The sequence below is a fragment of the Chiroxiphia lanceolata genome, chromosome 7, assembly GCF_009829145.1.
Source record: "Chiroxiphia lanceolata isolate bChiLan1 chromosome 7, bChiLan1.pri, whole genome shotgun sequence".
NCBI lineage: Eukaryota > Metazoa > Chordata > Aves > Passeriformes > Pipridae > Chiroxiphia > Chiroxiphia lanceolata.
Window position 1 is genome coordinate 29,792,601 of NC_045643.1, and position 27,281 is coordinate 29,819,881.

General features: G+C 41.4%; 1 protein-coding gene across 3 annotated transcripts in view; it reads left to right on the top strand.

Annotated features, from left to right (window-relative positions):
• Positions 1-27,281, top strand: part of KALRN (kalirin RhoGEF kinase) — a 506,307-nt gene that overhangs the window by 453,030 nt on the left and 25,996 nt on the right. For 2 of the 3 annotated variants that reach the window (XM_032693924.1, XM_032693927.1), the window contains 13 exons: positions 3,573-3,639; positions 4,793-4,896; positions 7,281-7,350; positions 7,916-8,002; positions 8,786-8,878; positions 9,983-10,033; positions 10,368-10,445; positions 11,344-11,529; positions 14,723-14,894; positions 19,238-19,476; positions 20,337-20,584; positions 23,802-23,925; positions 25,303-25,362. In XM_032693924.1, the coding sequence (XP_032549815.1) occupies positions 3,573-3,639; positions 4,793-4,896; positions 7,281-7,350; positions 7,916-8,002; positions 8,786-8,878; positions 9,983-10,033; positions 10,368-10,445; positions 11,344-11,529; positions 14,723-14,894; positions 19,238-19,476; positions 20,337-20,584; positions 23,802-23,925; positions 25,303-25,362 (1,579 nt within the window). Of the gene's footprint in view, positions 1-3,572; positions 3,640-4,792; positions 4,897-7,280; positions 7,351-7,915; positions 8,003-8,785; positions 8,879-9,982; positions 10,034-10,367; positions 10,446-11,343; positions 11,530-14,722; positions 14,895-19,237; positions 19,477-20,336; positions 21,545-23,801; positions 23,926-25,302; positions 25,363-27,281 lie in introns of those variants that run through there. The other variant, XM_032693928.1, reaches the window with a different exon arrangement.

A 27,281-nucleotide genomic window follows, 5' to 3' on the forward strand; every position in this document is an offset into this window, starting at 1 on the left:
AGTAAAACTGTGTTCTACTTGCTTCTAGTTTTTGTTACACTTAAAAACACTTCATAAAAGCAATTCCACACAGGAAGTTCATCATCACTCTGAAATGTACAGCTTTTACCCCAAATAGCACATATCTAGTGCTGTAAAAGCCTCTGAACAGCTCGACAAGTATTACTGAGATGTTTGCATTGGTAATTACTTCATTGCCAGTGGTGAAATCAGCTCTCACAGGGGGAATATGTGGTTGACCTTGTTAGCTACCTTCAAGGAATAGAATAGAGAATCCCACTAGGATTTTTTGAATGAGATAATATTTTTTTTGCCTTAGTATTAGCAAAGGAAGGGACAGGATTCAGATGGATTTGTGGTGCACCACTGAAGAGAAAGCTTCATTTGGGAAACCCTCATGTTCATGGTAATGGGAGAGAAAAGAAATGATGATGGCTCATGAAAGTTATTTTTTAAAATTATCTGTACACTCCCTTAAATGTAAATAAAAAATAACACTTGTCCCTTCAAAGCCTATAATGATTAAAGCATTTCTTAAATGCATAGTTCAGCTGAAGAACACAGAGAACTGGAGAAACAGAATCAAGAATTACATGAAAGAGAGCTGAGGTAGCTGTTTTCTTTGTATCACCTCTTGTGCTAACAACGGTAACTGCAGCGATCTAATCAAATGGTAGACTGGGGGGGGAAAGTAACATTCCACACAGCTCTCATTGGAGTGTGGAAGTGTGAGAGGTGGAAGAAGAGCAGCCTATTTGGGATAGACGCCAAGCGGGGAAGGAAACCAAGCTGGGGAGAACAAGGAGGCCCGTTAAGAGTAGAAGAGGAAGTAGGAACAGTATCATGGGTCTGTGAAAGCCATCATTTGCTCCTGCAGTTTGTTGTAGGAAGCCAGAGAAGTGATACAGTGAAGAACTGGAGCAACTCCCAGCAGCAGACAAGGACATGACACTCCTGGATGTATTTCTGAATGGGAGAAGTTTCCTACTAGGCAGCTGTCATGGGCAGGGAACATCTCTGCCCATGAGTATCTCCTGAAAGTTCCTCAATATTACAGGTTCTGGACTTTCTCTAGCAGCAATTCATTAATTAGGTAACTGGCAGCAAACTGCAGGTTGCAGTTTTAGTGCAGAGACCTCTGGCACTGTCAGCATAGTTACAGGAACACAGGAACACTCTCTAGCGTGTGATGCTTCTGGCAGGGGAACTGATAGCGTGTTATGTGTAATTAATTAGTAGCTGCCAGAATTCCAAACATCAGGATGTTTAGGAGCACCTGCTAGTGGCTTTCAGCACAAGACATCTGTCTCTGCTCCAGCTCCTTTGTGTCTGTGTTCTGTATCTCTGCAGCTTCCTAGGCTTAATTCCATAGTCATGTGAAGCAGCTGAGCTCCCAGCTCGAGCTGTGATCCCCTATTCCCTCACAAAACAGCAGCTGAACCCTTGCACAGGCATGGGCAGTAATGTCCTGTGGCCCTGGCAGCACACATGTGCCAGCAGCTGGCCCTGGTTTTAGGAAAATCCTATTCCATCAGGCTTAATTGCTGCATTTCTACAAGCAGTAAGACCATAGTCTTATTGAATGTCATTGTTCAGTATGGATCGAATACAGAGTTACCAAAATATACAGATATTCAGATTCCATCAGAAGTGAGGAGGCTCTACCCTTGTTCCAGTTCATGCCATTTTAAATACAGCTATGTAGTCAATACCTGCTGGTGATAAGGGCACTTTGCAAGCAAGCAACTAACTGCCTGCCCTTGCTCCGTATTATTAGAGGAGAAGATGAGTGAACTTGAATTTTTGGCTGCATACATCTTAGAAACCTTAAATTTGGGAGTACCTCTAAGGTGCTGTGTCAGGTAGGCTTCAGAGAACGAATAGAGATGGTCAAGGTTGATTTTTCTGCTTGCTAGGAAGAGGGGAGCTGAGGGAATGCTGGTGCTGAGTTTAAGGCAAGAAGTGGATGTGCAGACCCTGGATCCTAATAGAGATGTAAACGTGCAAATTTCATCTGTTCACCAGAAACCTGGTTGCTGCACTGATTTTTAATAAACACCCACCTGCCTGCATGACCTGCAGCATTATGTACTGCAAGCACCTGCTGCTTCACTTTTAGAGCAGAAGTTAGCCAGATAACCTTGTAGGAGGGAAAGGTTCTCCCCATTCCCTCAGCAGCTCTCTGTGCTTGTGGGTAGCAATGCAAATGGAGGGTGGTGCAAGCTGAACAGCACCTCCCAGCACCCGTCCCTGGGTCCCCGGGCAGAGTGGATGTGATGAGCCTTTCACGAGGGCACGGTGGGTCAGCCAGCGAGGGGGGGCTGTACAGCACACGCCTGCTCAGGCCACGTGGTGCTGGGCTGTGAAAGAGCAGCTTGTTGCCTTTTGCCCCGCACGTGTTTGCTGCCCAGGCACACAACTTGGCAGGGCACTTCGGAGAGCACAGGCATCTGGTGTGGCCGCTGCCAGCCCTGCCTCCTGCCAAGGGGGATGGATTTCACTCTCAAACGAACAAGAAGCTGTTTGACCTTTTTCTGACGTGTGTCCTAAGAGTTGCCTCCGCTTTGTCTGAGCAACAGACACGTTGGGAGCGCAGCAGGGGCAAGATTTATTTTCTCAGTAACTTCTAACTAAGTCTCTCCTTGCAACACTATTTTGTTTTCTTTCCCCTCTAGGTATTTTAAACCAGCCTTTTATCTTAGCACTGTTTGCCCTCAGCCCTATCACTTCAAGTGGGTCAGTCTGCTGATTGATGTGGACATGAAAGCACTCCTCTATCTAGTTAGCCTTGTTATGCTGTAGCAAACTTTAGCACAGATGGAGTTTATTTGTCATGTGCCAACTCTGTGTATTGGCGTAATTGAGAGACAAACTGTCTGCAGCAGGCTGTAACTTTTGAAATTGTCCTCGAAAGAACATGATGTGATTAGTCAGTTTGACTTACTTAGGAGGGACTTTTTTTAGCTTGCTGTTGTTTGCATGCATCAAGCCTTCATTAGATGACTCTCCTCTCCTGGATTATTAGCTGTGAAATCAGTATTAAAACATTCAACACATAGATTACCTAGTCTGAAAGATTAAGCTCTTAGTTATGACGGGAGAGGGGATTTGTTTTCCAAGTATTTGAAACTTCCGAATTAAAACTTAATTGATGACTCTTGGACAAAGCCAGAGGAACTGGGGCAAGAAATCCTCTCCTGCTTGCCGCAAAATGGGTCAGGACATGTCTCCATTGTCCTGTGTAGGGGGGCTGTGTAGGGCATGGAGGAGGGGAGGTCAGGGAGGGGTAGTTCAAAGTGGAGGCAGCTGGTTGTGCTGCTGCTCTTGCACCATCCTGTGCTGTGGGGGCAAAGAGGGGTAGGAGGAAAGAGTGGTTTAGAAAATTGTGACTACCCTGACCTGAAATGTGACATTTTTTTTCATTTACATTCCACTGAGCTCTAAGTGAGTGATGAGTGACACACGTTATGTGATCTGAGTGACAGTGGGGGTTTATGGTGAAGTCATATGTGGTAAGAGGAGCAAACATCAAGGAATGTGGTCAAAAATATGTGTGTTCTGTTTTAATACAGGTTTGTCTTAAATGAACTGGTACAGACTGAAAAAGACTACGTCAAAGATTTGGGAACTGTTGTGGAGGTGAGCTGAAGCAAACCCTGCTATGCAAAATGTTTTCCCACTAAAAAGCACCATGCTGACAAGTGACAACAACAAAAATACAGCATGAGAAACAAACTGCTTTATTTTGCACTCTGCTTCCATGGTCCCCTTCTCATGTTGACAGAAACAAGGAGAAATGCCTTTGGAAACTATTTTTGTTTCCATCTAACAAACGTTGTATTTTAGGTTCAACTCCAGTGTGCAAAGATTTTTCTTGGCTACCCTGCTTATGACAAACTCTTTCTGCTGTAATGCAGCCTTGGGGGCAGCGGTGGGGAATTAACTTATGCTCCTACCACTTATTTCATGCTTTTTTTCTTGTCATATTGAGTAATGATAATAGATACTTGAGTTTGCACCTAATGTTCTGTGTCTGAGTACATTTCTAGAAAGTGGGCTTGGATCTATGTTGAGGTGCATGTGTGGACCATGGATTATTGTTTTGAAAAAGAAGCCTGAAAAAAACTAGAGTTTGGGGGTTTTTTTCTGTTAAAAAACAGTTGTTTTTTTTTTTAAACTTCAACTTGTGAAGTTCCCTAGGGATCACCTGTCAGATCCAACTCACTCGCAAGGTCCATTTTTTTTTCCAGCAAGGACTCAGATCTGGAGGCATGTGATTCACTAGTGGCATTCACGAGTCCAAGGAGAATTATCAGCCTATCTGATTTTCAAGAGCTTCCAAACTTGAAGACCTTTGTCTTATGTTCTGTTTATATCATGCACCACTGACAAACCTGACAGGGCTGCAGTGCTCCCAAGGCTTACAAATAAACTCTCAGGAGTTGTGAGAAATCCTGTTCATGTGACTCTTTTAAACTTACTGCTTGGCTTTGTGCTCTCACAAAATACTCATGGTGATGAATGGAAGAACTCTGTACAAAGTTCTTCTTCCTCTTACTAGAGAAGCCAAGAGCTTGATAAAATCCTTTGTTTAACTTTATCTTACATTTGCACTTGTCACTTCAATTACATCTAATAGTGGTTTGTGTAAGTATTGTAGGTATTCTAAACAAATTCTTAAAAGTTTTATTTTAAGCAAACTGTGTAATTTAAAGTATCTAGTTGGGTTTCTGGTTTTAATTTGTACAAAAGATATTTTAAGCATGCCGCTCACTGATCCTTAATCTTAAAGGGCTTCATGAAGAGGATGGAAGAAAAAGGAGTTTCTGAAGATATGAAAGGGAAAGACAAGATTGTATTTGGCAATATTCACCAGATCTATGACTGGCACAAAGAGTAAGTTTTTGGTTTAGTTCCTTTCTAAACACCTTTCTAACCACTGTCCATAAAGGATTCGGCTATGTGGTGTCTGTATGTCTAAGCTGCTTTTAACTGAACATCAGCAGGTCATTCAGGGCTGAACTTCCAAAGGACATTGCCTGTCTTTAAATGGTCTCTGTTGGTTTGTAAGTGCTGCTTAACTTCACAAATCATGGCTACCTTGAATCCCGAGAACATGTTCTGATTCATGTGCTTTTAGCCACAGTTTCACTATACGCTAAATCCTGATAGAGGGCTTCGTCTACCCAGCCAAAACCAGCACAACTGCATGATGCAACGCATCAGTCTTACATGAAATCGTTTTTCCCAGTGAAAAAAAAAAACAACTTTGGTGGGCTATAGCTTTGCACTGCCTGGCTTCATGGGAGGGTGTTTGTCATGCTGTCTCTGATCACAGATAGAGCTTTATGCTGGTTCAAACACTGTGCCAGGAGTGCTGGTCAGTGTGACAAAAAAGCTGCACACAAGAGTCTGCTCTGTGTCAGAACTGTGCTGCCAATGGCTCTGCCACTCCTTGCTGGGGAGCCGCAGCAAGAGGTTTCACTGGGATATACCAGTGTGGTCCATCCACAGCTCCTGAGCTATGGCTCATAAGCATTCCCAACATGGCCCTCGGAGAGTTGCTGCTTGTGAGATATTTGCTGAATCCTCAGAAAAGCTACTGAGGCTGCCATAATTGTGTTTCATGGGTCACAGCTGTAGGCTCAATTCATCCTACTGATGTGCAGTAGCAGTGCTGGAAAGTCATGAACATCTTCACACGCAGCTGATTGGATCATGAAGGCTGACCGTACCAGTGGTGTTTGGCTAGAAGGGCGATGAAATGCAAATTCCTTCAAGATCCTTCTCACATGAAAGCTCTGACATGCTTTGGCCTAGTTGATGCTTTTGGCTCTGAGTTAGGAACTCCATTCCCTGAAAATCTTACTCATACAAGTAGATTTTGAAAAGCTGCTGGAAGCACAAACCCTGGGCCATTTCCATTCATTTATGAACAATAATCTCTTGCTTATGAACAATATGATCATCATTTCAACTCTGCCACTCAGAAATACTCTACAGCTCCAACTAACTAGAATTTGAGCATGCATGGGCAGACTTGAGCAATGGACACTGGGCTGGATCTTCCTTCAGCTCTGGACATTTCCCTCACCCATGAAGCACAGTATCCTTCTCATCATGTGTCTCATAACCTGGGCCTGTCCTTATGTTCTGACAGATGACCTTGTGAACACAAACTAAGAAATGTCGGGAAAAGCTTCACCATATATTAAGTTGATTCCCGCAATGGAGTGTTTTTACCAGAGCCATTCCTTGTTTAAGTGTGATGGTAGGAGTTTTCTGTAACACACAGGAAAGGATTCTCTATTTTTAGTTCTACATATCTGGGTCAAGAAGTCTATTTAAATGCAGATGAATGTAACATTTATAGAGGACTGAGTTATGGGAGCAGCTGTATCTAATGGTATCCCCCCCCCCAATGGGGATTTTTGGTTGGGACAGATGTCCAATTTGCATTTTTTTTTTGTGGTTCTGGGATTTCTTGGGACCAGACCATTGCAGGCATGACCTCTCCCCAAATCTGGCTACTGTAGTAAATCCACGGAGATATTTGAGACAGAAATCCTGAAGTGAAAAAGAGTAAGTTCATGGATAGGGAGATTGTTGGGATTTGCCAGCCAGATAGAAAAATGTAGCAGTATTTCTGAAGTTTACTTTAGCTGATTTTACCTCACTTTTAGGCATCCCAGTATATTCTTGATAAGGGCATTTGTGCTGGAATGAATGACCTCCCCAAAGCTGCAGGCTGAGATAGAGATGGTGTTTATGAATTACATATTATGATTTATTATGAAATTAAAACCAGTGACAAACAGAACATACTGTAACTCCACCAGCAAAATATGTTGATTTGTTCATTCAAGTGGAAACTGCTGCGTCTCTTTCACATTGACCAGTACTCCAAATCTACTCATGAAACTGAGAACTCCTGGTAAAGCTTCAGTTGAGTTTTCACAAGTATTTTGGTACATGGGAAAGTTTTACATTGGGAGTTCTCAGTGAAGGAAAGCAACTCTTGTGTAATCGGCACTTTCTGAAAATTGAAACCACTGTAATAGTAAAGAAGAGCAGACAGTTTGCAAGAAAAGACCTCCACATTTCGCAGCTCTCATCTAATGCTTTAGAAATCCAGCCATTAAGGGCTGAAGCCAAGCTTACCTTTTCATTTATTATTGAATATTGTAGCTAAAATTGTACTGACATATCTGAAGGATGACTAGTTTGCTGCTGTGATGGCCTAAAGAAGTATTCTGAAATGTTCATGTCCTTTCTTTCAGCTTTTTCCTGGTTGAACTGGAAAAATGTCTTCAAGAACCTGACCGTTTAGCACAGCTTTTTATTAAGCATGTAAGTTTTATTTTGTTACCTATATCTAGTACAATTGTCATTTAGGGTGTGATGACTCTTTTCCAAAAACATCTGTTAGTTTACTTTTATATGTCTAAACTTAATTTAAACATCAAGTGACCCTTTAGTTATGCATTTTCAAGTATGCAGCTGAATTGCACTAAGGCATTAATTAATTGCCTTCTTGCAAATGACTTATTTTGGAGGCAAAATTGATGTGGCCAAGGACATCTGCCAAAATATAATTACAGCAGGTACTTGCAAGCTGCTACAATTTACATGTTCATGTGATATTAGCCAGAGCACAACTCTAGCAAATTTCAGACCTGCCATTGTGGGTATGACATCTCTCACTGGCTACCCCCATGGAACCTTCCCCTTGCTTAAGGTGAAGTCTAGAACAGAGCCAGTTACCGATTTTCTTTCCTACTTCAGCAAACTAAATCTTTGATTAAACCAAAAATAAGGAAGACCAAGCAGAACATCATAGCAATTCTCTGCCACCCTTCAATAACCGAACAGTAGCCAAAATCTCACCAGGCTGCTGTGCCTCTTACCTTCACAGGAGCGGCGATTGCACATGTATGTGGTATATTGCCAAAACAAGCCACGATCTGAATATATAGTAGCAGAGTATGAAACATACTTTGAGGTAAGCACGGCCCATTACATATTACTACTGCTTACAGCTGGGAGTCCTAGTCAAGGAGACTGTTCTGTAACCTGTGGGGTTTGTCTAAAGCAAACTCTAGAAGATTTTAATACTACTCATGCTGCTGAAATCTCTACCATAGGGAGAAAATGTTATTATTTAATTGATTTCAAATTCTCATATTGTTAATTTCTAATAAATATTTAATGCAGTGCTGACTGTGTGTGGCCCTTATAGTGGCCCTACACTAATTCTATTCCAAATAAAATATGACTTTTTAATCAGTAGTCTACAAACATGGGAGGAGGTAAAAGCTGTTGGAGTTGGGTGGTGCCTCTCATAAATTCCGAGTAACTTTGTCTGTTTCAAAAAGTCTTTGGGACTAGACACATTTAGATAGTAATGTGAAAGAAGCTTGTTTAACAAGGGAAGGATGTTTCCTTTTACCCCAGGATGTGAAGCATGCCTTGCAGGACTTATTTGTGAGCTAATCCTGCTGCAGTAGAAAGAGTGATCTTCAGACCTTGCAGTCCTGCTCTGTCAGCTCAGAGGGGGGAGGGATCCTGTGCTTTCCAATGCCTTCCAGCTCGGTCATGACTTTTACCCAGTCCTTGCCTAACCAAGATATGCCAGATTTTTAAATCCTCAGAAATTCCCCCTTGTAAACAAAAGATTAAGAACAGACCAACTTTCTGTGGAAATAAGTCTCTGCTGAGACATTTTATCGTGTTCTCTGTCTTACTCTGTGATTGTTTGCAATTGTTTTTAATCCTCAATTTGTAGGAGGTTCAACAGGAAATAAGCCAGCGGCTAACCATCAGTGACTTTCTGATCAAACCCATTCAAAGAATAACTAAATATCAGCTTCTTCTTAAGGTGAGTGGAAAGATCCAGTTTGGACTAAACTATAGTCTGCATGTGGCATTAGATGCTGTTATTTTAAGTCAGCCTTAGACTTAACTGAGGAATAAATTCATCACATTAAGAGAAAAGAGGAGTCTGCTCTCTGGGCATACAATGACAGAGGCCCATGGAAAATGTCCAGAGGCCCATGGAAAATGTCCAGAGGGCACGAAGGCCACATCTGTGCAAGTTGTTTGTAATTTAGGATAGTAAACAGATTTTATTTTTTTTTTTATTTTCTTTTGGGATTTTTTATAGAAGAGTAAACTTCAAATAGGAATTTTCTTCCTCTAAGGTTTAAGAGCAAATTTTCAATCTTTTTTTTTAAATTGAAACAAAGATACACAAGTGTGTTAATAAAGTCTGTCTTTGGTGCTGAATGGTGTAGTTTTAGTAAATGCTATAGCCTCCATTTCTGAATAGCTTTATTTCAAATTACCCTAAGAAACTTATTTCCAGAATATTCTGACATCTTAAAATTTGGGGAGCTCCACACAATTTTTTTCTCAAGGAACCTGACCACTCTGGGTTATACTAACTTATCCACAATGCCAATTACTCAGCATTTCTGAAAATTCATCCTGAGGGGTCTCAAGCTAATATCTAACATCAGGCATGTCTGAACCCTACCCTGTAATCGCCAGCAGCACCGGAGCTCACAGCTGGTTTCTTCTCTCTTTTGAGCTAACCTCAAGCAGGCTGCCATCAGCCCACAGTTTGGTAATTGCACACTAGCAAAGAGACAGCAGCGCGTTCCCCAAAATGCCAAAAGGAAAAGAAAAGCCTTCATATGTGTGTGTGGTCTTGTGGCTTAAGGCAGGGACCAAGTAAGCATTCCTAAGGGCTAATCCCAGCTTTGTCTTTTTTTATGTGATGTTTTCAACAATCATCCGCACCCCTTTTCCATATCTTTAAAGTGGTTATGACATTCAGCAATCTCTGCAGATGGATTTATTAATATTAGCAAATTTCTTCTCAGAAAATGACATACTGAATATGCTTTTTTCCTTTTCAAACTGGCACCTTTTGTTCTCTCTTTCTGAAGTGCCTTAATGCAAACCTTTCTGCTTTCTCCAGGACTTCCTGAGGTACAGTGAAAAAGCTGGTCTGGAGTGCTCCGATATAGAGGTACGTTTTCATGTCCAGGACAATAGTGCTAATGGCACTTTGTATGGAGGATTGAAAACCCCAGTATTCCTTTGACAATAGTTGAAGATCCTGCTGGTATTCTAAATGTGGTTTTTCTCTTAGCTTAAATCAGAATTAAAAAATGACGTCACGATCCTACGTTTTAGGTGCCTCATCCTGTTTTTAGACATTAGCACACATCTTCAGTGCATGAGGGCCTCACCATGAATAACTGACAGCAGCAATTGTGCTATTGAACTTCATTATTTGACACTGGGCTTTTAGGAACCCCCTGATTCTCTTGTAATAATTCAACATCCTTTTTCCTCAACAGAAAGCAGTTGAATTAATGTGCCTTGTACCAAAACGTTGCAACGATATGATGAACCTGGGTCGCCTCCAAGGCTTTGAGGTATGTATTTGCATTCTGTTTATAATAATAACTAGGCAAGAAAAATTATTTTATCTTTCTGTGATTGTCTCTACTCCAAGCTGTTTATTTAATGCTTTTTCTTCTCCAGTGCTGAGCTGCATGTTTTGGTGAGGTTTCAGAAGTGAGGGAGTAATATACCTCTCACTTTAAACTTGTGATAATCTATCTATTGTTTCTTCAAAATGTGAGGTCTGTAAAAGCTTCTGCAAGCTTTAATGAGACTTCTTATAGATATAGTCAGAGCAAAATAAGTGATGAACCAGCCTGCTCTACCTATTCGTAAGGTCAACTGGCATTAACACGTTAACAGCTCTGACTGACTTTGGCATCATCCAGGAGGGGACTTTTGAGTTACAACCCTACAGGTTACAACTTGTGGTTTGCAATTAAGCCACTGTAGGCTTTGGTGAGATGTCTAATCTCCAAAATGAAGTAAAATTTGTCTTACTGTCTTATGGACTGTAGCATTCCTACGAACAGGTAGGTCCTGGTTTTTTGCACCTTCAGAGTTGTTGTGTCATTGACTGCTGGTTTAGGGGGTGATGGAGAGCTCATGACTAGAGAGAAAAAGGCACTACAGTAACCAACTACATAATGGGAACAGTGTTTGAAATGAAGCATACAAAACAGTCTGCTTTGAGACCTCTTGCTTTTGGTTTTATATGCACAATCAGTGGCAATGGGAGCAAAGAAAACTTATGTTATTTTTCTTAAACTGAGGTCACAATTTATGCTGCTTTGATAACCTGTGTGGGGATATGTCTCACATGAATGTGGTGCTGCCTGGAAAACTTGGACTGCATGAAATACAGCAGTTCATCTTGTGGGACCATGGTGGGTCAGGGTTTGTAATGGTAGTGCCTTGTCTGCTTCTCAGGGCAAACTGACAGCTCAAGGCAAGCTGCTGCAGCAGGACACCTTCTACGTGACAGAGCAGGACTCCGGAGTTCAGTCTCGGCCGAAGGAGCGCAGGGTGTTTCTCTTTGAGCAAATAGTTATCTTCAGTGAACTCCTTAGAAAAGGATCTCTAACACCAGGCTACATGTTCAAGAAAAGCATAAAGGTGAGAAATGGAGAGGGAGAGGCATATTCTGTTTGATAGTCCTATAAAGAAATGTTTCCAATTTTCTGTGCTATGAGACTGGTTCATCCTGTTATATGTGGACAGCAATGTGCAGGAAACATTTGCATCCTTTCAGTGGATCAGAAGCCATTTAAGACTATCTCTAAATAAACCACTGGGTGTCTAAATTTACTGGGTAATTTTTACAAGGAACACAGCCAGGGCAGGTCCTGTGTCATTCATAGCTCTGAGTTAGCAAATATTGCTACAAAGCCTGCAGTAGTTAAAGGAAGTATGCAATAATCACTTTTAAGCATGATCATAAAAGGTAGGGGAAGGTAGAGTATCAAAAAGAATCATCTTAGGCCAAACTGTAAGTTGATACTAAACCTTTATGTGACATTACTGGAAATGCTCTTCCCCAATTCAGAGGAGGGCTGTTAGTTCAAATGTGAATGTTGCAAGAACATTTCAAAAATAAACAAAGCCACACAGTTCTCAAAATGCAGCTATGAGGAATTATAAAACCAGCTAAACTATAAAGAAAGCTGTAAGAAATTAATTTTGGTTTTAAATAATCTGTCCAGATTATGGGGATGGGACTAAAAGTAAAAACTGAAAGTGACCAGGAAAAATACTTCTTTGTTTCCTTGTTTGTTTAAGGGGTTTTATGTTTGTTAAACAAATGCAAAGTTAACCTCTGAAATGGTAAGTGAAGATGAATGAATGCTGCACATCTCCTGGTAGAACAGCCATTGCTGTGCCTGCAGAAAGAACAAAATCACTGGTTCATTTGAATTTCGTGATCATTCGACTCTGAGAAACCGGTCTGGGATTGATTTCCTTTTCAGAGACACAGGTTAAAAGAGATGTGAGAGAATTCTCCCACACAATCTCAGATTGTGTTTGCTGTAAATTTTAAATGGTACATTAATATGAAATAGAAAAGAACAATATCAGGTGAAATAATGCATATTAACCATGTATAGCTAAACAAATCTATGATAAACAGCATATTTACTGAAATGAGGGCATCATCTTGGCTGACAGAAGCTGCAGCATTTACTGAAAAGCCTACATCCATTTGCAAGTCAGTGTATTTTATAGTTTCCAACCAAATAACAGGCAATAAAGAAAAAACCTAAAGCGTACAAATAAACAATCATCTTGATTTAGATGATTGGCTTTGATTTTATCTTTTTGCTGATTTAAATCATTATTAAAGTTGGAGATGGAAATAGCATGAATCATTTTTACTTCAGTTTATTGTATGTATAACAATGAGGCTTTTATCTGCAGGAAACAATTCCTGAATTGTATATTGTAGATAAAGAGAGAAAAATAAATCTCTCCTAATGTCAATAAAATTAGCTTGCCCCGAGGGTATGAGTTGCTTTTCTAGTTAAACAGCCTACAAAAGGAATGCTGTTCCCACTGTCTGAGTTTAAAATTTTTTGTGTGATAATTTTCCAGTCCCTTTTTTTCCATTTGGCAAAACAGCTCATTCTCCTGTTGAGTGCCTACAGCAAGTGTGGGATCCCCAGTGGCTCCATGTGCATCTCCCCCACCACAGTGTAGAGTCCATGTGCTGGCAGCTCTCACACCTCTCACGCTCTTGACTACCAGCCCCTATTTCAGCTTCACGCTGCTTTTGCATTTCTCTTGTGCTTTCCCATAGAGATGAGCTGTGCCTCACAGTGCAGCAGGACCATTCCCTATAGCAGGATCACTCCCTGCCTCTCTGGGCTGTGGGCATCCTCACCTCACAGTGGAGCCGCCACCTGAGACAGCACCATAGATCCCACTTCCTTCCTCTGTGTCACAGCCACTGCTGAGCACTGAGGTCTCTCTGTTAGAGTAAAAAGTACAGATGACTTCAAATGCAGCTGTTCTGGTCTGTCAGGGACATGAGGCTCCCAAATATTGTTCTCCAAGGTCTGTCACACTCAAACTGTGACAAGCTTCAGCATGATGTCCTACATTAGCTACGAACCCTTTTTTATGCAGTGAGGTAGTTAGTATTGAAAAATGGCACATCCCTTCTGAGATACTTCTCAGTTGGGTACCTTTCAGACTCTCAAAATACCTAAGTGGGAGCTTTGGCAAATGCATCTCCCTGAGACACAAATAGGGGGTTTGAGGCTCTGACCTACATGTCCTTTTCCTGGAGCCTTAACAGGATTGACTCTCTTGCTTTGGCTATCAATCAGAGGAGGAAGAGCTCAGACCAAAAGGAATACCACTGTCCAGGCTCACTGTCTGTCCCTTTCCTTGTCCCCATGTCAGGGGAGTTTCTGCATGTCTCTCTAACTTCACAGGGATCCCCTGAACCAAAGGAAGAGGCTAATTCCATCTTGCAGTTTGAATGCTAGACAGGATTCCCATGTGAAGTGGATCTCTCCATATCTTGACAGATACTCAGAGCAGTTGGAGATAGATTTCTAGAGGAATGTTACTGCCTTAGTCTTCAGAGCTGTCTGCTTTTGACATGAAGACTCTCCCTCTTTTTTTTTTTTTTGAGAGGCTATGCCAACCTATTCTTGTTTAGTATCCAGAGTATCTCAGAAAAAGCTAAAGTTACAAGTACACTTAAAACAGAAGCCTCACAAGGACAGAACAGCAGCCAAAATTACCATCCATATGATTTCCAGAAAGAGCATCCATGACTACAGTCAAGTGAAATGATTGCACACAGGTGACTTTAATCTGCAAGAAATAAGATCTGTTGGAGCATCAGGGGAAAATTTTTTTTTTTATATCTGTGCACAGTCCATTCCATTTTTAAAATACTCTAATGACTGAGATTTTCTTATCAAAGGATAAGAAATGTAAACATTTCTTTAAATTGGAGGAATGATAGACTTTATTACCATATTAATAGGAACACTTTTTTTCTATTTATGTGTTACAGTAAACTTTTAGCACATCAGTCAGATCTATGTTACCTTAAAATAGAAGTTGTAAATCAAGACAAGGCAGGTGGATGTCTGGTACATCTGTCAGAGCTTTATTAAGCATCTTATTTAAGATTTAGATTTATCTGGGTAAATCTATATGAGGCAAATTCTACTGATTATGATCTGACAGTTTGTCATTGGACTCAGTTATTTTCAGGAACATTTCACAACAATTTTGATTCTTGGGTAACGTTAACTCATGCTCTATGTAACATGCTTACCTTGACTTGTTTCAGATGAACTACCTTATGATTGAAGAAAATGTGGACAATGATCCCTGCAAGTTTGCTCTAATGAGCCGGGAAACATCAGAGAGAGTAATTTTACAGGCAGCTAATCCAGAAATTCAACAAGCTTGGGTACAGGACATCAACCAGGTCCTGGACACACAAAGAGATTTCCTAAATGGTATGTATATGGTCTTTGCTCTGTTTCCCAAACCATGACACTGAATGGGATTTAGAATCTTTTTGTCTTTGTTTCCTCTATGAGAAAAACATTCAGCGATTTCTTTTCATAACGAAAATTCCCAAGGAGAAAACTCCAGCCCAGCCTGCCTGTCATTAAACATTGTGTCAAGTGGTATCCGCAGAGTAAATGGGAAAGACTCATAATTTACAGCTGGTCTTTGAAAAGAGGCCACCTCAATGCTACTCTGCAGAGATCTCTGTCCTCTATACCAGGACTGCCTGGTGGGAAGATGAAAATGGGAGAAGGGACAGGCAAGTCTGATCTGAACTGCTGTGTGGCCCTGGAACCTGCACTGAGAAGCTGCTGGAGCCCCGTTAAAGACCACAGGTCATTCTGGCCTGGCTTTATTAGCAGCATCTCGTGGACTGGTTTTGGCAGTGAACTGGCCCCCTCCTTAAATAGGGGCTGGGTCCCTGTGCCGTTGCCCTGAATGTATCAGTCAGGATCATGTTCAGGTCTCAGGTCCCTCTGTGGGTGGTACTTTTGTGCAAGATCCTTTAAAAATGCTGGGGTTTGCAGGGCTGTGTCCCCTGGTGCCTTCCATCCTACAGGGAGATTTTAAATCTGATCCCAATCTAAGACCTTGTTGAAACCAGGTTACCATTTTATCTACACAGTATCTCCCACTTACTCAGAGCAAGGTTCCTCAAGAACCTTCTACTAAACATCACCATGTGCTACAAGCTGAGGATGTGCGGTGGGATGAAGGCTGCCTCACCACCCATCCCCTTACAGGTCCCACCTCTACAGGGGAGCAGCTGCTTTTAATTAAACAAACAAACAAGCAAACAAACAAAAAAACAAAAGAGAGGACAAGGAAACAAGGGCAAGGGCTTGTTTCTCCTAGAAACCATGGGAGCTGTACATGAACAGGGGCCTTTCCAAAGTGTCAGCTTTGCTTTAGGAATAGAGTCGAGGTGGTTTGAAATAGTAGTTCAAATTCAAGCTGTGTTCCCCAAAAAAAACCAGACAAACACACATGATCAATGGAAGTGTGTATTTTGAAAATACAGAGGAATCAAATTCGGTTAACAGTTTTAGCTTCTTCTTGTTCATGAATGGATGAGGGAAAGAGAAGGAAACAGGACTAGGGGAAGAATCTAAAAATAGTATCTCTCTTGTTTCTTTGGAAGCAACAAAGTTGAAAGCAACAAAGTCCAAGATTGCTTTGCACTATTCATTTCAAAACAGCTTTTTTTTAATGCAGCTTATATTAAAGTTCTGTATTTAATGACTTAAAACATGTCCAATAATGAAACTTATTTGCTTGAATCAGAATGTGTTGGCTTGGCACAATCTGTTAGATGTTTTGCTTTTTGGGTTTTACTGTTTGGTTTTGTTCATTTTTTGTTGCAAAATTGGATAAGGCTCTTGCAGCTCACATCAAAGCAAAAGTACCCTTTTCTTCAACATGTAGGTTTTTGAAGTTTTAAGTCAGCTTAATTTTACTTTTGAGAAGTTAACTGGAAAGGGGTTACATGCAAAAATTGTTTGTGATAGTTCAGAAACTACTGCTGGGCTGAGAAGGGAAATAGTGTTTCACCCATGATGCCACCACTTGGTATTGGGTTTTCATGACTTGGAATAGAGAGGGGCTCATACAACCATTGTAAAATGATTCCTTATATATTCTGGTGGGATGAGCAGTTTCAAGTTCTCCAGTTTGACTAGTTGGTAACAAAACCTGGATGGTTTTGTGCCAGTGCAGTTGGCTTTAAATGAGGAATTATTGGAATAGAAATAAGCTCCACTAATACTTAGCTACAGACTTTTTTTAAAAAAACTTTGTGAGAACTCCAGGGGCACTGATGCAGGTGTTTTCTGTTCCTTCCACATCTTTATTGCTTTTTTTTTTATTTTTGATATATTCACTCTTATCCTTCCAGACTTAATGCCCTGTGAGACCCTTTTTCTACTGAAGCATCTTCCTAGACCCTATTTAGCCCATCTTCTGTGAGACCAGCAAGCAATTTGATGGGATAGGAACACAGTCATCACTATCTTTGAAGCTAAAAGTAAAAATAGATTTATATTAAAACACAAGCTTAAGGATTTACCTTAAACCTATAAATAAATCCAAGAAAATTATATTGTATCCAGTAGAGCCTGTCCAGTCCAGAACATTTTAAGTGGCTTTTAGAATGTAATCTTATTGAGGCTGACTAATCTTTAAATACGTTCTTTAGCTTTGCATTTCATTAAAGCAGATGTTTTCTGTCTTTAAAATCATACTAAATCCACACTGAGCCTGTGCTGTGTAAACTTAATAACAAAATATTCCCTGTGAGTTCTTGCTCAAGCTGTCTTTTGATTTTCTCTCTTGGATAGGGAAGCCCTAAAGAGTACAGAGCTACGTTCAAAGCATCCACAGTTCACAAATGTAAAACTTAGTACAATTACACTGTAATATTCAAATTTTTCATATTTTTCCTTGAAAAAGCAAAGGCTGCTAAGCTTGAGAAACAGGCAGTGCACCAAAAGACTGGTTAGTGTGACTGTTCTTTCATTTTGCTTTAAGAATCAAACTGTAAAGAAAATATGTCACTGATGGATATATTTCATAAGGAAAATGCCATTCATCTGTACCTTTTTTTTAATCATGTTTTGAGGGGCAAGTTGAGAGAGAAAGAGAAAATGCAAGTACCTACACACTGATTTTGCCAGAAGCTTCTGAGAATACTAACAGATGTTTGACAGGAGGCTGGAAGCCAGGCATGACTGTGATAGTTAATGGTGGAATTAGTATCACAAGTGGACACTCAACTAAATATCTTTTAAAAGCACTGAGTAGAATAGACTGTTTCAAGATAGATTGATAAATATTCATTCACATCTTACTGCTAAAGACCTTGCAGCTGAATCTACTGTATACAATAGAAAAATGTCACTGTCAAAGTCATTGTCAAAGTTCTCCCCAACCTTCCTTGCCCTCTGTGGCTGATCTGCAGCAGGACCAAACCATTTCCAGCTGCAGCTGAAGTAAGCGAGTGAAACTGGCAGTCACTGTGGCATAAATACAATCTGCTTTTGTAACAAGGGTCACCACGCAGGTTTTGGAGCCAGGTAATCTTCCAGATTGCTACAGATCTATGTTTGTGTCCTTTTGAAGAAAATGGTGATCTGGCGTCCTCCTCGATTTTTTTTTTCTTTTGTTCTTTAGTATGAAATGATTTCTCTTTGAAGTTGTTCTGCCTTTCTCTGGAAGGAGAATGCTAGAGAGTACACTGTGTGGTGCTGAGCCTTTCTGTTTTTCTTTACTTTTCCTCTTGTTGGGAAAGACATTCCTTCTGTTGTGGTTCCCTGGTGGGGCTGATGCTGTGACATTATGTCCTCTGTCTGCCTCTTGCTAGACTAGTCTCTCTGCATTCCAGTAGGTTTAGTCTGGTGCATGTACACAGTATTAATTGACTATAAATCATCCATTAAAACCACATGACATGCAAGAAAGCAAACCCAAAGGTCTGGGGATGGTAGTCTGAGTCCAGAAAATCTGTTCCTTTCCCATTCATTGTGAGTTCCAGCCCTGATCCCTTCTTCTCCAAACGTAACAAATTACTCACTTTTTTACAATCTGGAGTTTTTATCCTTCCTTTTTCCAGCGTAAGCTGTCTTCATGACTGTGAAACATGCACTCTCACAAGCACACTCTTTTTTTTTTAAAGGCTTATGAAGCTGTTTAGTATTGCCTGTTGGGTGTTTTCTGGAGGGGCCTGGACTGCTGGGGTTAATGTCTTAGAGCCATCTATACTTTCTCACTTGCTGGTCAGTTCCAGCAGTTTCCTTGAATCAAAGCAGTTAATGTAAAAAGCACATTGAAAGCCAAGTGCCAGTGCATCATGTATAAAGAGTATTTAGCCGTCGCACTTTTGGGAATATGCAAATGAGACTTGGGGATCTTGACCTGTATTTTCTGCTGTTAGCAAAATTCACTGTAAACGTACTATGCATCTCTTATTCAGGCTTTCATTTATTTTAACTAGGGGATCTGATTAATTTTTATGATTTCAAAGAACATGAATGCAGACGTGTGTTTTAGCCCACTGTGTTGGTTAGAGAAGCTCTTCTTTGCAGTAGCTGTGTTCAGTTCATGCACAGCACGGTGTAACATGCTTGTGTCCTGTCTGGCCATGAATGCACCATGTGCTTTCATGGGTGGCATCTCCTGTTGCTGTTCAGTTTGCAGCTTACATGTCTGTTCTGTTTGAATCACTCCACACACCCCCTGCAGCCCCTTGCAAGGCCGTGGAAGGCGTGTGGCTAATCCTTGTCCTCCCTTGCAGCGCTGCAGTCACCCATAGAGTACCAACGCAAAGAGATCAGCTCAGCGGTGCTGAGGCCCCAGGCCGGGAGGGCCCCTCAGCCCAACAGCAGACCCCATTCCTCTATCCCAGTGGGGTCTGAGAAGCCTTTGAAGGCTACAAGCCGTAACCCATCTCTCCCACCCCTGAAGATATCTACCTCCAACGGCAGCACAGGGTATGAACACTCACAGCCTGGAGACAAGTATGAACAAAGCAAGGTACTGAGCTCATCTGATAACACATGATCTCATAGCCCGTTTCTTATGCCATAGACGATCTGTGAGGTTAGCTCTATCAGCTAACCAGCTCAACAGGAATCAACATACTGAAGCAATGGTGGAAAATGGGATTTGGGATTAAACAGAGACTGCCATCCAGATGGATGGCATGTCAGCTGGGAAATGGATACAGAGCCTGACCCTGGAGCACTGAGCCCAGTGTTTTTCAGGGCACTGTGCTTGCAGATCTGGTGAACTAGATATCCATTTGCAGTACTGGCAGCAGCAATGTTCGGGCTTCTCTAACATCCATTAACCACCCATTCCTGAAGAGGTCTACTCTGCTGGTATTTGAAGAGTTTAGACCTTTTGCCACGTAACATCTCTCAAGGTGCAAGCTGAAAGTCATAATTCGGGTGCATGTGCGCTGCACACAAATCACCAAAGAGTCAGCAGCCACCAGCAATGTTTCAACCCTGCTGCTGACTGAGGTTGGCCAAAGCCACTTTCAATATGACCTGTATATAAGTGTGAGTATTCATTCAGCCTCTAACGTTGAGCCTTCATTGGTCTTTCCCCCACTTTGGCTCAGCACAGACAGTTCATCTGTAACACCCAACAAACAAGAGCACACAGGGGTGCTGTCGCTAGCAGCTGTGAAATCTGATGTGAAATAGGAGATTGGTGTTTGCTCCCTTTTAGAGTCCTAAAATCCTTTTCTGCCAATGTGAACTTCAAGTGTTTTGTATCTTTTTCCCTGGTACAGTTTGTTTCGAAATAAAGTATCGGGGTTGCTGCTGAGAAAAGCAGGTTCCTTAGCGCTGCCCGCTCACCGGTTTCTGTTGTGTCCATTTTCACAGCCTGATTTGGGAGGGTGCAATGGGACCTCTTCCATGGTGGTGATTAAAGATTACTATGCACTGAAGGAGGATGAGATCTGTGTGAATCAGGGACAGGTGGTTCAGATCCTTGCTATCAACCAGCAGAACATGTTCCTGGTGTACCAGCCTGCAAATGACCACTCTCCGGCCGCTGAAGGATGGATCCCTGGCAATATCTTGGCTCCCCTCACTAAATCCACCACAGATAATAGCGACGGAAGCATCAAGTAAGTGCCATGTTGGCTTCGCTGGGAGCACTGTGTGGATTTTTTGAGGAAAAAAAAATAATAAATAAAAATAAACAAACCCAAATGGTAGGGCATTCCTGCTGATTTTAATCTACAGTGCCATTGGAACAAGCTGAGTGGTCAATCCGCAGCGTCAGGCAGCCATGGTGGATAGCTCGGGTTTTGCTTATTTTCCTTTTCTGGGGGTTTGTTTATACTTTGGAGAGAAATAAAACCATAGACGGTTAAAGATTTGCTTTACGTTACACCATTTTACACCGACATGGACCTGCTTGGACTGGACTTATATTTATGTTGTATTAAGTTACTAATCTATATATTGGTTATAACAGCATCTAGCAAAAAAAACCCCACAAAAAAATCCAGGCCCTGTGTTGGACTGAGGTTCGCTTCTCAAGGAGGAGAGATTTTGTTGTCTATGGCAATTTCCTTGTACAGCTTGTATCTTTTTTTTTAATTTTGTTTTGATTTGTTTTATTTTTTTTTCTGTTTGCAGTAACTTTTGTAATATACTTTTTGGTTTGCAAGTCCCCCATCCAAGTACATTCCTGTATAAAGTATTTTGCACTATTTAAAAAAAAAAAAAGGAAAGAAACAAACTCATATTGATGAAGTCAGGTTGTGCAATATAATGGATAGTCGCAATGTTCATCATTGTACCTGTAATGTAACTAATTTTAAATGTACTATTTTAAATACGTAAAATAAATTTTCACCATGAGCATGTTTTAATGAGGTAAAAGAACTAGTTTGACCCTTTTTTTTGGTTTTGTTTTGGTTTTTTTAATTTTGTTTATAATATTTTGTTGCTTATTTAACAAATGTGTGGATATATATTTTTCTTTTCTGATTTTTAGAACTTTGTCAGTCTGAAATGACTAATGCAAGAAAGTGGTTTTTTGGTATTAAATACAGAAGGTACAACCCTCTTTTCAGTAATACCTGTTGATTTCTTTTAACATCTAAAATTACTAGACGGTAATGCATGATGTATGCTACAAATTGTGTTACCTTACACAAGTACCTCAAGGCGCAGAATTCAACACGAGGAAAGATTTTGTGACAGATTCGCTAAAAATAATAACTTGATCTCTGCTACCGTTTCAGTTAAGAGAAATTGTGACTTTACCTGTCAGTCAGTAATGAATGCTACCTGGAATTGCATGTTAAGCCAAAGGAATTGCTTAGCACGTCTCTTGCACATCCGCCACGGCCATTCCTGGGTTCCTCTCTAACCACAGTATGCAACCACATGCCCTTAGATTCATCCACTGTACCGGGCTCCTGGTGAAGACTGATTTCATGGCAGCTGTACAGTAAAATTCTGCATCAAATTCTGTAGTCAGATGAATTGTGGCCAGAAATGTGTAACAAAATTGGAAGACACATACATTGCACTTCTCTCTTTCTTACTACAGTGAGATTTAAAGTCTTAAATAATTTTTTCAGACTCAAACAGCTGAAAACAATCCTGAAAACAAAATCAGACTTGAATAATAGGAGTCCTATGGGTAAAAAACAACCTGGAACTGGTGTTATCTTCAACCCTATCTAGTCTGCCAGATCATACTGACTAATTAGTTTAAGTAATGAAATTGTTTCTTAACAAATACTGTACACAAAATACATGGTAATCCAGTAGTGTTGTCACTATGTATTATTCACCGACAGGTCAGGGAGTCCATCAGCCACATCCTTGACTCTTACTGTATCTTAAAGGAAAACGTAACTGTCCTGAAGTGTTGGATAACTTCCCCTGCTCTGCACATCTCATTTGGACCTTCTCCAGAAACGCCCAAATACCAGTCAGCACTTACTGTCTGGCTGAGACTTGCAGGGTGCTCTGGTGCTCCTTGTGCTCAGGCGTGACTGCCTGTGCCAACCATGTGCACTGGAGACACTGATCCTGTGGCAAAAAAAGTCGACATGACCCAGTTCAGTTTTGCGTCAGTGGCAGCATTTGCTTTTTGTTTAATTGAGCTATTGTACAGCTCCCATCAGGTGCTGAAGTATAACCAGAAAATGCTTAGGAATCAGACTCAGTGTCCTTGGGGGAGCGTCGGCTGCGTGGGGCATCCTTTGAGTCCTACCTTGCTAACATACTGCGTTTTATTGGCATCGCAGGTGATCCTTGGATTACATGCAACTTGCTTTGTAAAATGTGTCAAGGTACTGTAGACGTGACATGTGCCAAACATTGGGCTTAAACATGCAAATCAAATTTGCATGACTTGAAGGTGGGCAGATGCTTTGAACCTGGATCCCACCTCATCACCCTGCTGTTTTGAGAGCTTTATGTTTTAGACAACATACCCCTTCCCAAATTCCCCCCAACCTGTCCACTATTTAAACCAAATGAAATCCATATCCAGAACTGGTTTGTTTTTTTCTTAATTTTTTATGTCTGCTTTGATATGCAATTTCTGTTGTCAACACAGCATTGCTCTTACAAAGGGTGACATGGTCTTTTATTGTTCTTTTCCAAGAATAAGGTCATAGGAACAGTAATAAGGAGTGAAAAATGTACTGGAAATGGTGCCTGCTGTGATGCTAGCCAAAACCCATGGGCTGACTGATGTCCTCTTATCTAACTGGATTGGCAAAATCAGATGGGAAATTCTTGGTCTTGAGAGGCACAGAACATGTCATTCTAGGAAATTACTTATCTCTTGGAAAGTTAATGGTGCAGCTCCTATTTATTGAGCTATTTGTGTTCTGAGCAACATGTAGCAAGCAACACCTTGAATTTCTTAAATTTTTTTATGTGCTGTACTGAGTAATCTATTAAGACCATTCTTAAGTATTTATATTTGTTTCACTGCTTTTAACCAACAAGTCTGAGGACCAAATTGGTCTTTTAACTGTAGCAAAATTGAAATAAATTTCTATTTGTTGCAATGCAAGGCAAAGTCCCTGAAACCAGATGACCAAGTTCTAGTTGCCTATGCTTCCATCATGGACATTTTTTTCCTGCTCCATGCATTTGAACAGCAACTGTGGCACAACATCTGCTTTGCAGAACTCTTTGGTTTTTAACTTCAACTCTCATTGCTGAGATTAAGACAGGCATATTGCTGGGGGCTTTCACCTTCTAGGGAATTGCAGTAATTGCAAATGTGGATGCTGGTTCCCCTTTCCAAATCCTTCCTTCCTTCTATGATTTGCCATTTGATTGCTGCGTTTTTTGGTACAACAGGAAGTCATGTTCATGGCATACCCTGCGCATGAGAAAGCGGGCGGAAAAGGAGAGCAGTGGCAAAAATGAAGCCAATGGGCCACGTAAATCCAAGGATATTCTGGGAAACAAAGTCTCTGTTAAAGTGAGTAAGGCCATCTGAAAACTCTGTGCTGCTCTCCTGCTTCCCATCCTTTCCACCCCCTATAGTATCCTCTCCTGAGAGAGGGAGGGGGCGGCAATTTTGAGTTTGGGTTTTGCTTTTTTTGTTGATTTTTTTTTCAACTTTAGTTACCTCTTTTTTTTATTTTTTTCCTTTTTTTGTAGTATCCATTTTAGCAGGATTTTTGCATGCAAGATAAAATGCAGCCTTTGTTTTTTGTTTTCTTTTTCCTGGCATCCCACATGCAAGTAAGTAATCTTCATTTAAAAACCCAACTATATATGTGGTTAAATAGCTTAAAATTGGGGCGTTAGTGATTTACTGACCTCTAATCTAGCCCAATCTGCAGCTCCATCAGAGCACCTGCAGCAGTGAGAAAGCCAGTGGATGAACCAATGGCCTTGCTGAAGTTGATGAGTTTTCTGTAGGCCAATATTTCACCACATCTCAAGATAAGGGGTTCCCAACCTTGAGATGCTTAAGGTTTTTGGTCCAGGGAGATGATCTCAATGACCTTTTTCTTTCCATGTTAAACAGGCAGGGCAGAGATGCTGACTCTGTCTTGCCAGGAGAGGGTCTCGTGTGTATCTGTTCGTGTGTGTGCGTGTGTGTATGTGTGTCTGCGTCTCTCTCTCTCTTTCTCTGAGATCTCCCAGTATGGAAAAGGTTGAGAACTGTGGGGTTAAGCTCCATCTTCTGCTCTGGGTGCCTGACTACTGTGCTCCAACTCAGAGGATCCATCCCTATATACCGACCATGAGGCCTGCTCAGGACTCATCTGGGGCTTTCCCCCCAGAGGGAAACAGAGGCAAGCAAACACTTGTTGTGATTTTGACACAACCAAAGCCCAGCCTTGATTCAGGAAAGCACTTGAGCATGTCCTTTGGATCCACTCCTCTCCAGAAGAGCCCATGATTAAGTGTTTTCCTTTGCAGAGGCTTTCAGTCTTCCAAGCCTAGTGAAATAGCCCTGGCATGTGCAAAGGGAGGAACCTGCCACTGCAACCCAGGTGCCCTCACACCCACCGTGCAGCCGCCCTGCAGCGCCAAGGAAGGACTGGGCCCACGGGAAGCAGTTGCTCCAGCATGGTGGCACAGTTCTTCTTCCTCTTGCTTCCTCCTTGTTTTTACTACCTGAACAAATTGCAGAATCACTGCTGCTTCTTTGGCAAACGCATGTCTTTGCCCTTGCTTCCCTTGTTTTGTTGTCAGTTTGTTTTTAGTTTGGTTTTTTTTTAGGAGCATTTTCTCTACTGTTACCCATTCCCATGCTGCTCACAACTGTGCTGCTCTGCCCTGACTAACCAATCTCTTTTCTAATCTCTTGTTCTCTTTCTTCCTCTTCATGCTGCCAAACAAGGAGACAAACAGCTCAGAGGAATCAGAGTGTGATGACCTTGACCCCAATACTAGCATGGAGGTAGAGACAATCATCCTTGTGATTATTTTTTTCCCAAGAAAATTTTCCATTTTGAAATGCCTTTGCTGAAAGGGGAGCTGGTGGGTCTGTATCACTTGCAGACGTGCGCCAATTCAGTGTGAGTCACACAAAGTGACGATTCTGGGTTTGCCAAGGGCTGGAGTTTGGACTGCCTTTGTGGTGGGAGCAGTGGAGGAAGCTGAGGAACAAGCTCCTGCTGAGCTAGAGGCTCGTATAGTCACCTTCAGTCACTGTTTCCCGCCTGGTACCTCATTCCAACAATAATGCATGTCTGTCAACTCTGATAAACATAGCAGCTTTTTATGTTAAAAACAACCCTTGCCCTGGCTGAGCTGCTGGTCAGGCCTCTGTTATAAATCACTGGAGCAAATGTTGTTGTACCACAACCAGCACTTTAAACTATCTAGAAAATCAGAAAAGGCAATGTTTCCTTTTTCTTCTAAAAGAGTGGGAAATTGCATTTCTGTCAGAGTACTGAAGGACAATGGTAAAACAGTTGTGTGAATGTACTCGTATCACAGGCAAAGCTGATGCAAATAGGTGAACTCAAATCATGGTACATTATGCTACTCTTTTTCCAGTGTGAAACCACCAGTTCTAGTGGAGTGCCTTGTTGAGAGAGCCTGAAGGAGATTAAAATCATGAACAGTTATATATCTGGTTCTTCTCAGTCCATATCTTGCAGGATCCATTTTTTTTTTTCTGTGTATAGTGACCACACCAAGCATTTCTATACATTGTACCAACGCTGAAAGAGGTTCCTGCTGAAACAGGCAAGGACATGGTTCAGAGATGTAGTAGTTTTGTGGCAATGACAGGCCAGGTCACTGGAGAGCAGGGATATCTGTGTCCTAGCAGATCTCCCGGATGCTGTTAGCCAGGCTGCACTATAAACATCCTGCAAAGGAAAGTTGATCCTTCTCCTGGAAGGAAAAAAAGAACAGGGAGAGGTGTTTTGAGGTGCACCACCTTAGCTGGTAACCTGAAAGGTTGCTTTTATTTTAATTGTGTTGGGATGTGTACTAAAGGAAAGCTTTTGACCCAGCTGACATCCTGGAGATTGAATTGTCCTTACAACTAAAGCTGCATTATTCTCAGGAGTGTGTTTACATTTTCAAAGAGCGTTTTGCCAGTCACAGGTAATGAGAAATGTATGTGTTTGTTAAAAGGCAGTGCCCAGTTACTGCATGAGAGTCTGTGCAAGCTTTCACTCGCTGAAAATTGCCCTGTGGGGTAACAGGTGGCTGAGACACAGATGTATTGTACAGAGCTGGGTAAGAATCACTGTTCTTTTTGAAGAGGATTTCTGTGTTTTGACTTTGCTCAATAGGAGGAAAAACAGATGTTTTAAAATTGCCAGTGGGCGTATCTGAGTCCTACAGTATTGGCATTTCTGGTTAGTTCCAGCATATTCCACATGGGTCTTTTTAATTGTTTGATTTGGGTTTTTACCATGGTGCAGTCTACTGTTCTGAAGTTCAGGAGGAAAAAGCGTTTCTATTTAAATCAAAAGACATTAATGTGAAGTCTTAGCTATGATATCAATCTGTTATTGTGGGGGTAACTATGTGCCTGGTGTATGACTCAGTTTACACTCAGAAACTGCATCCTGCATCTCCCAGGTCACTGGCTGGAGGTGCTAGAGTCACTGTGCTGAAGTCCCCAGGAGCCACACTGTTCCTCATGGCTTGGAAAGCTCAAATTGGCTTCTGAGAAAAACTCTCTGGGGCTGAGCAAATGTTTAAAATGGCAGAGGGAGGGAAATTAGGAGAACAATTGTGGGGGTGACTTGCTAAGGTCACACTGTCCTCCAAGGAGCAGCATGGCCCTTGCCTCGTGCTGGTTTTAGCACATTTGCAGCCTGGAGTGAGTGTGGTCAGCTCGTTGGTCTGACTAAG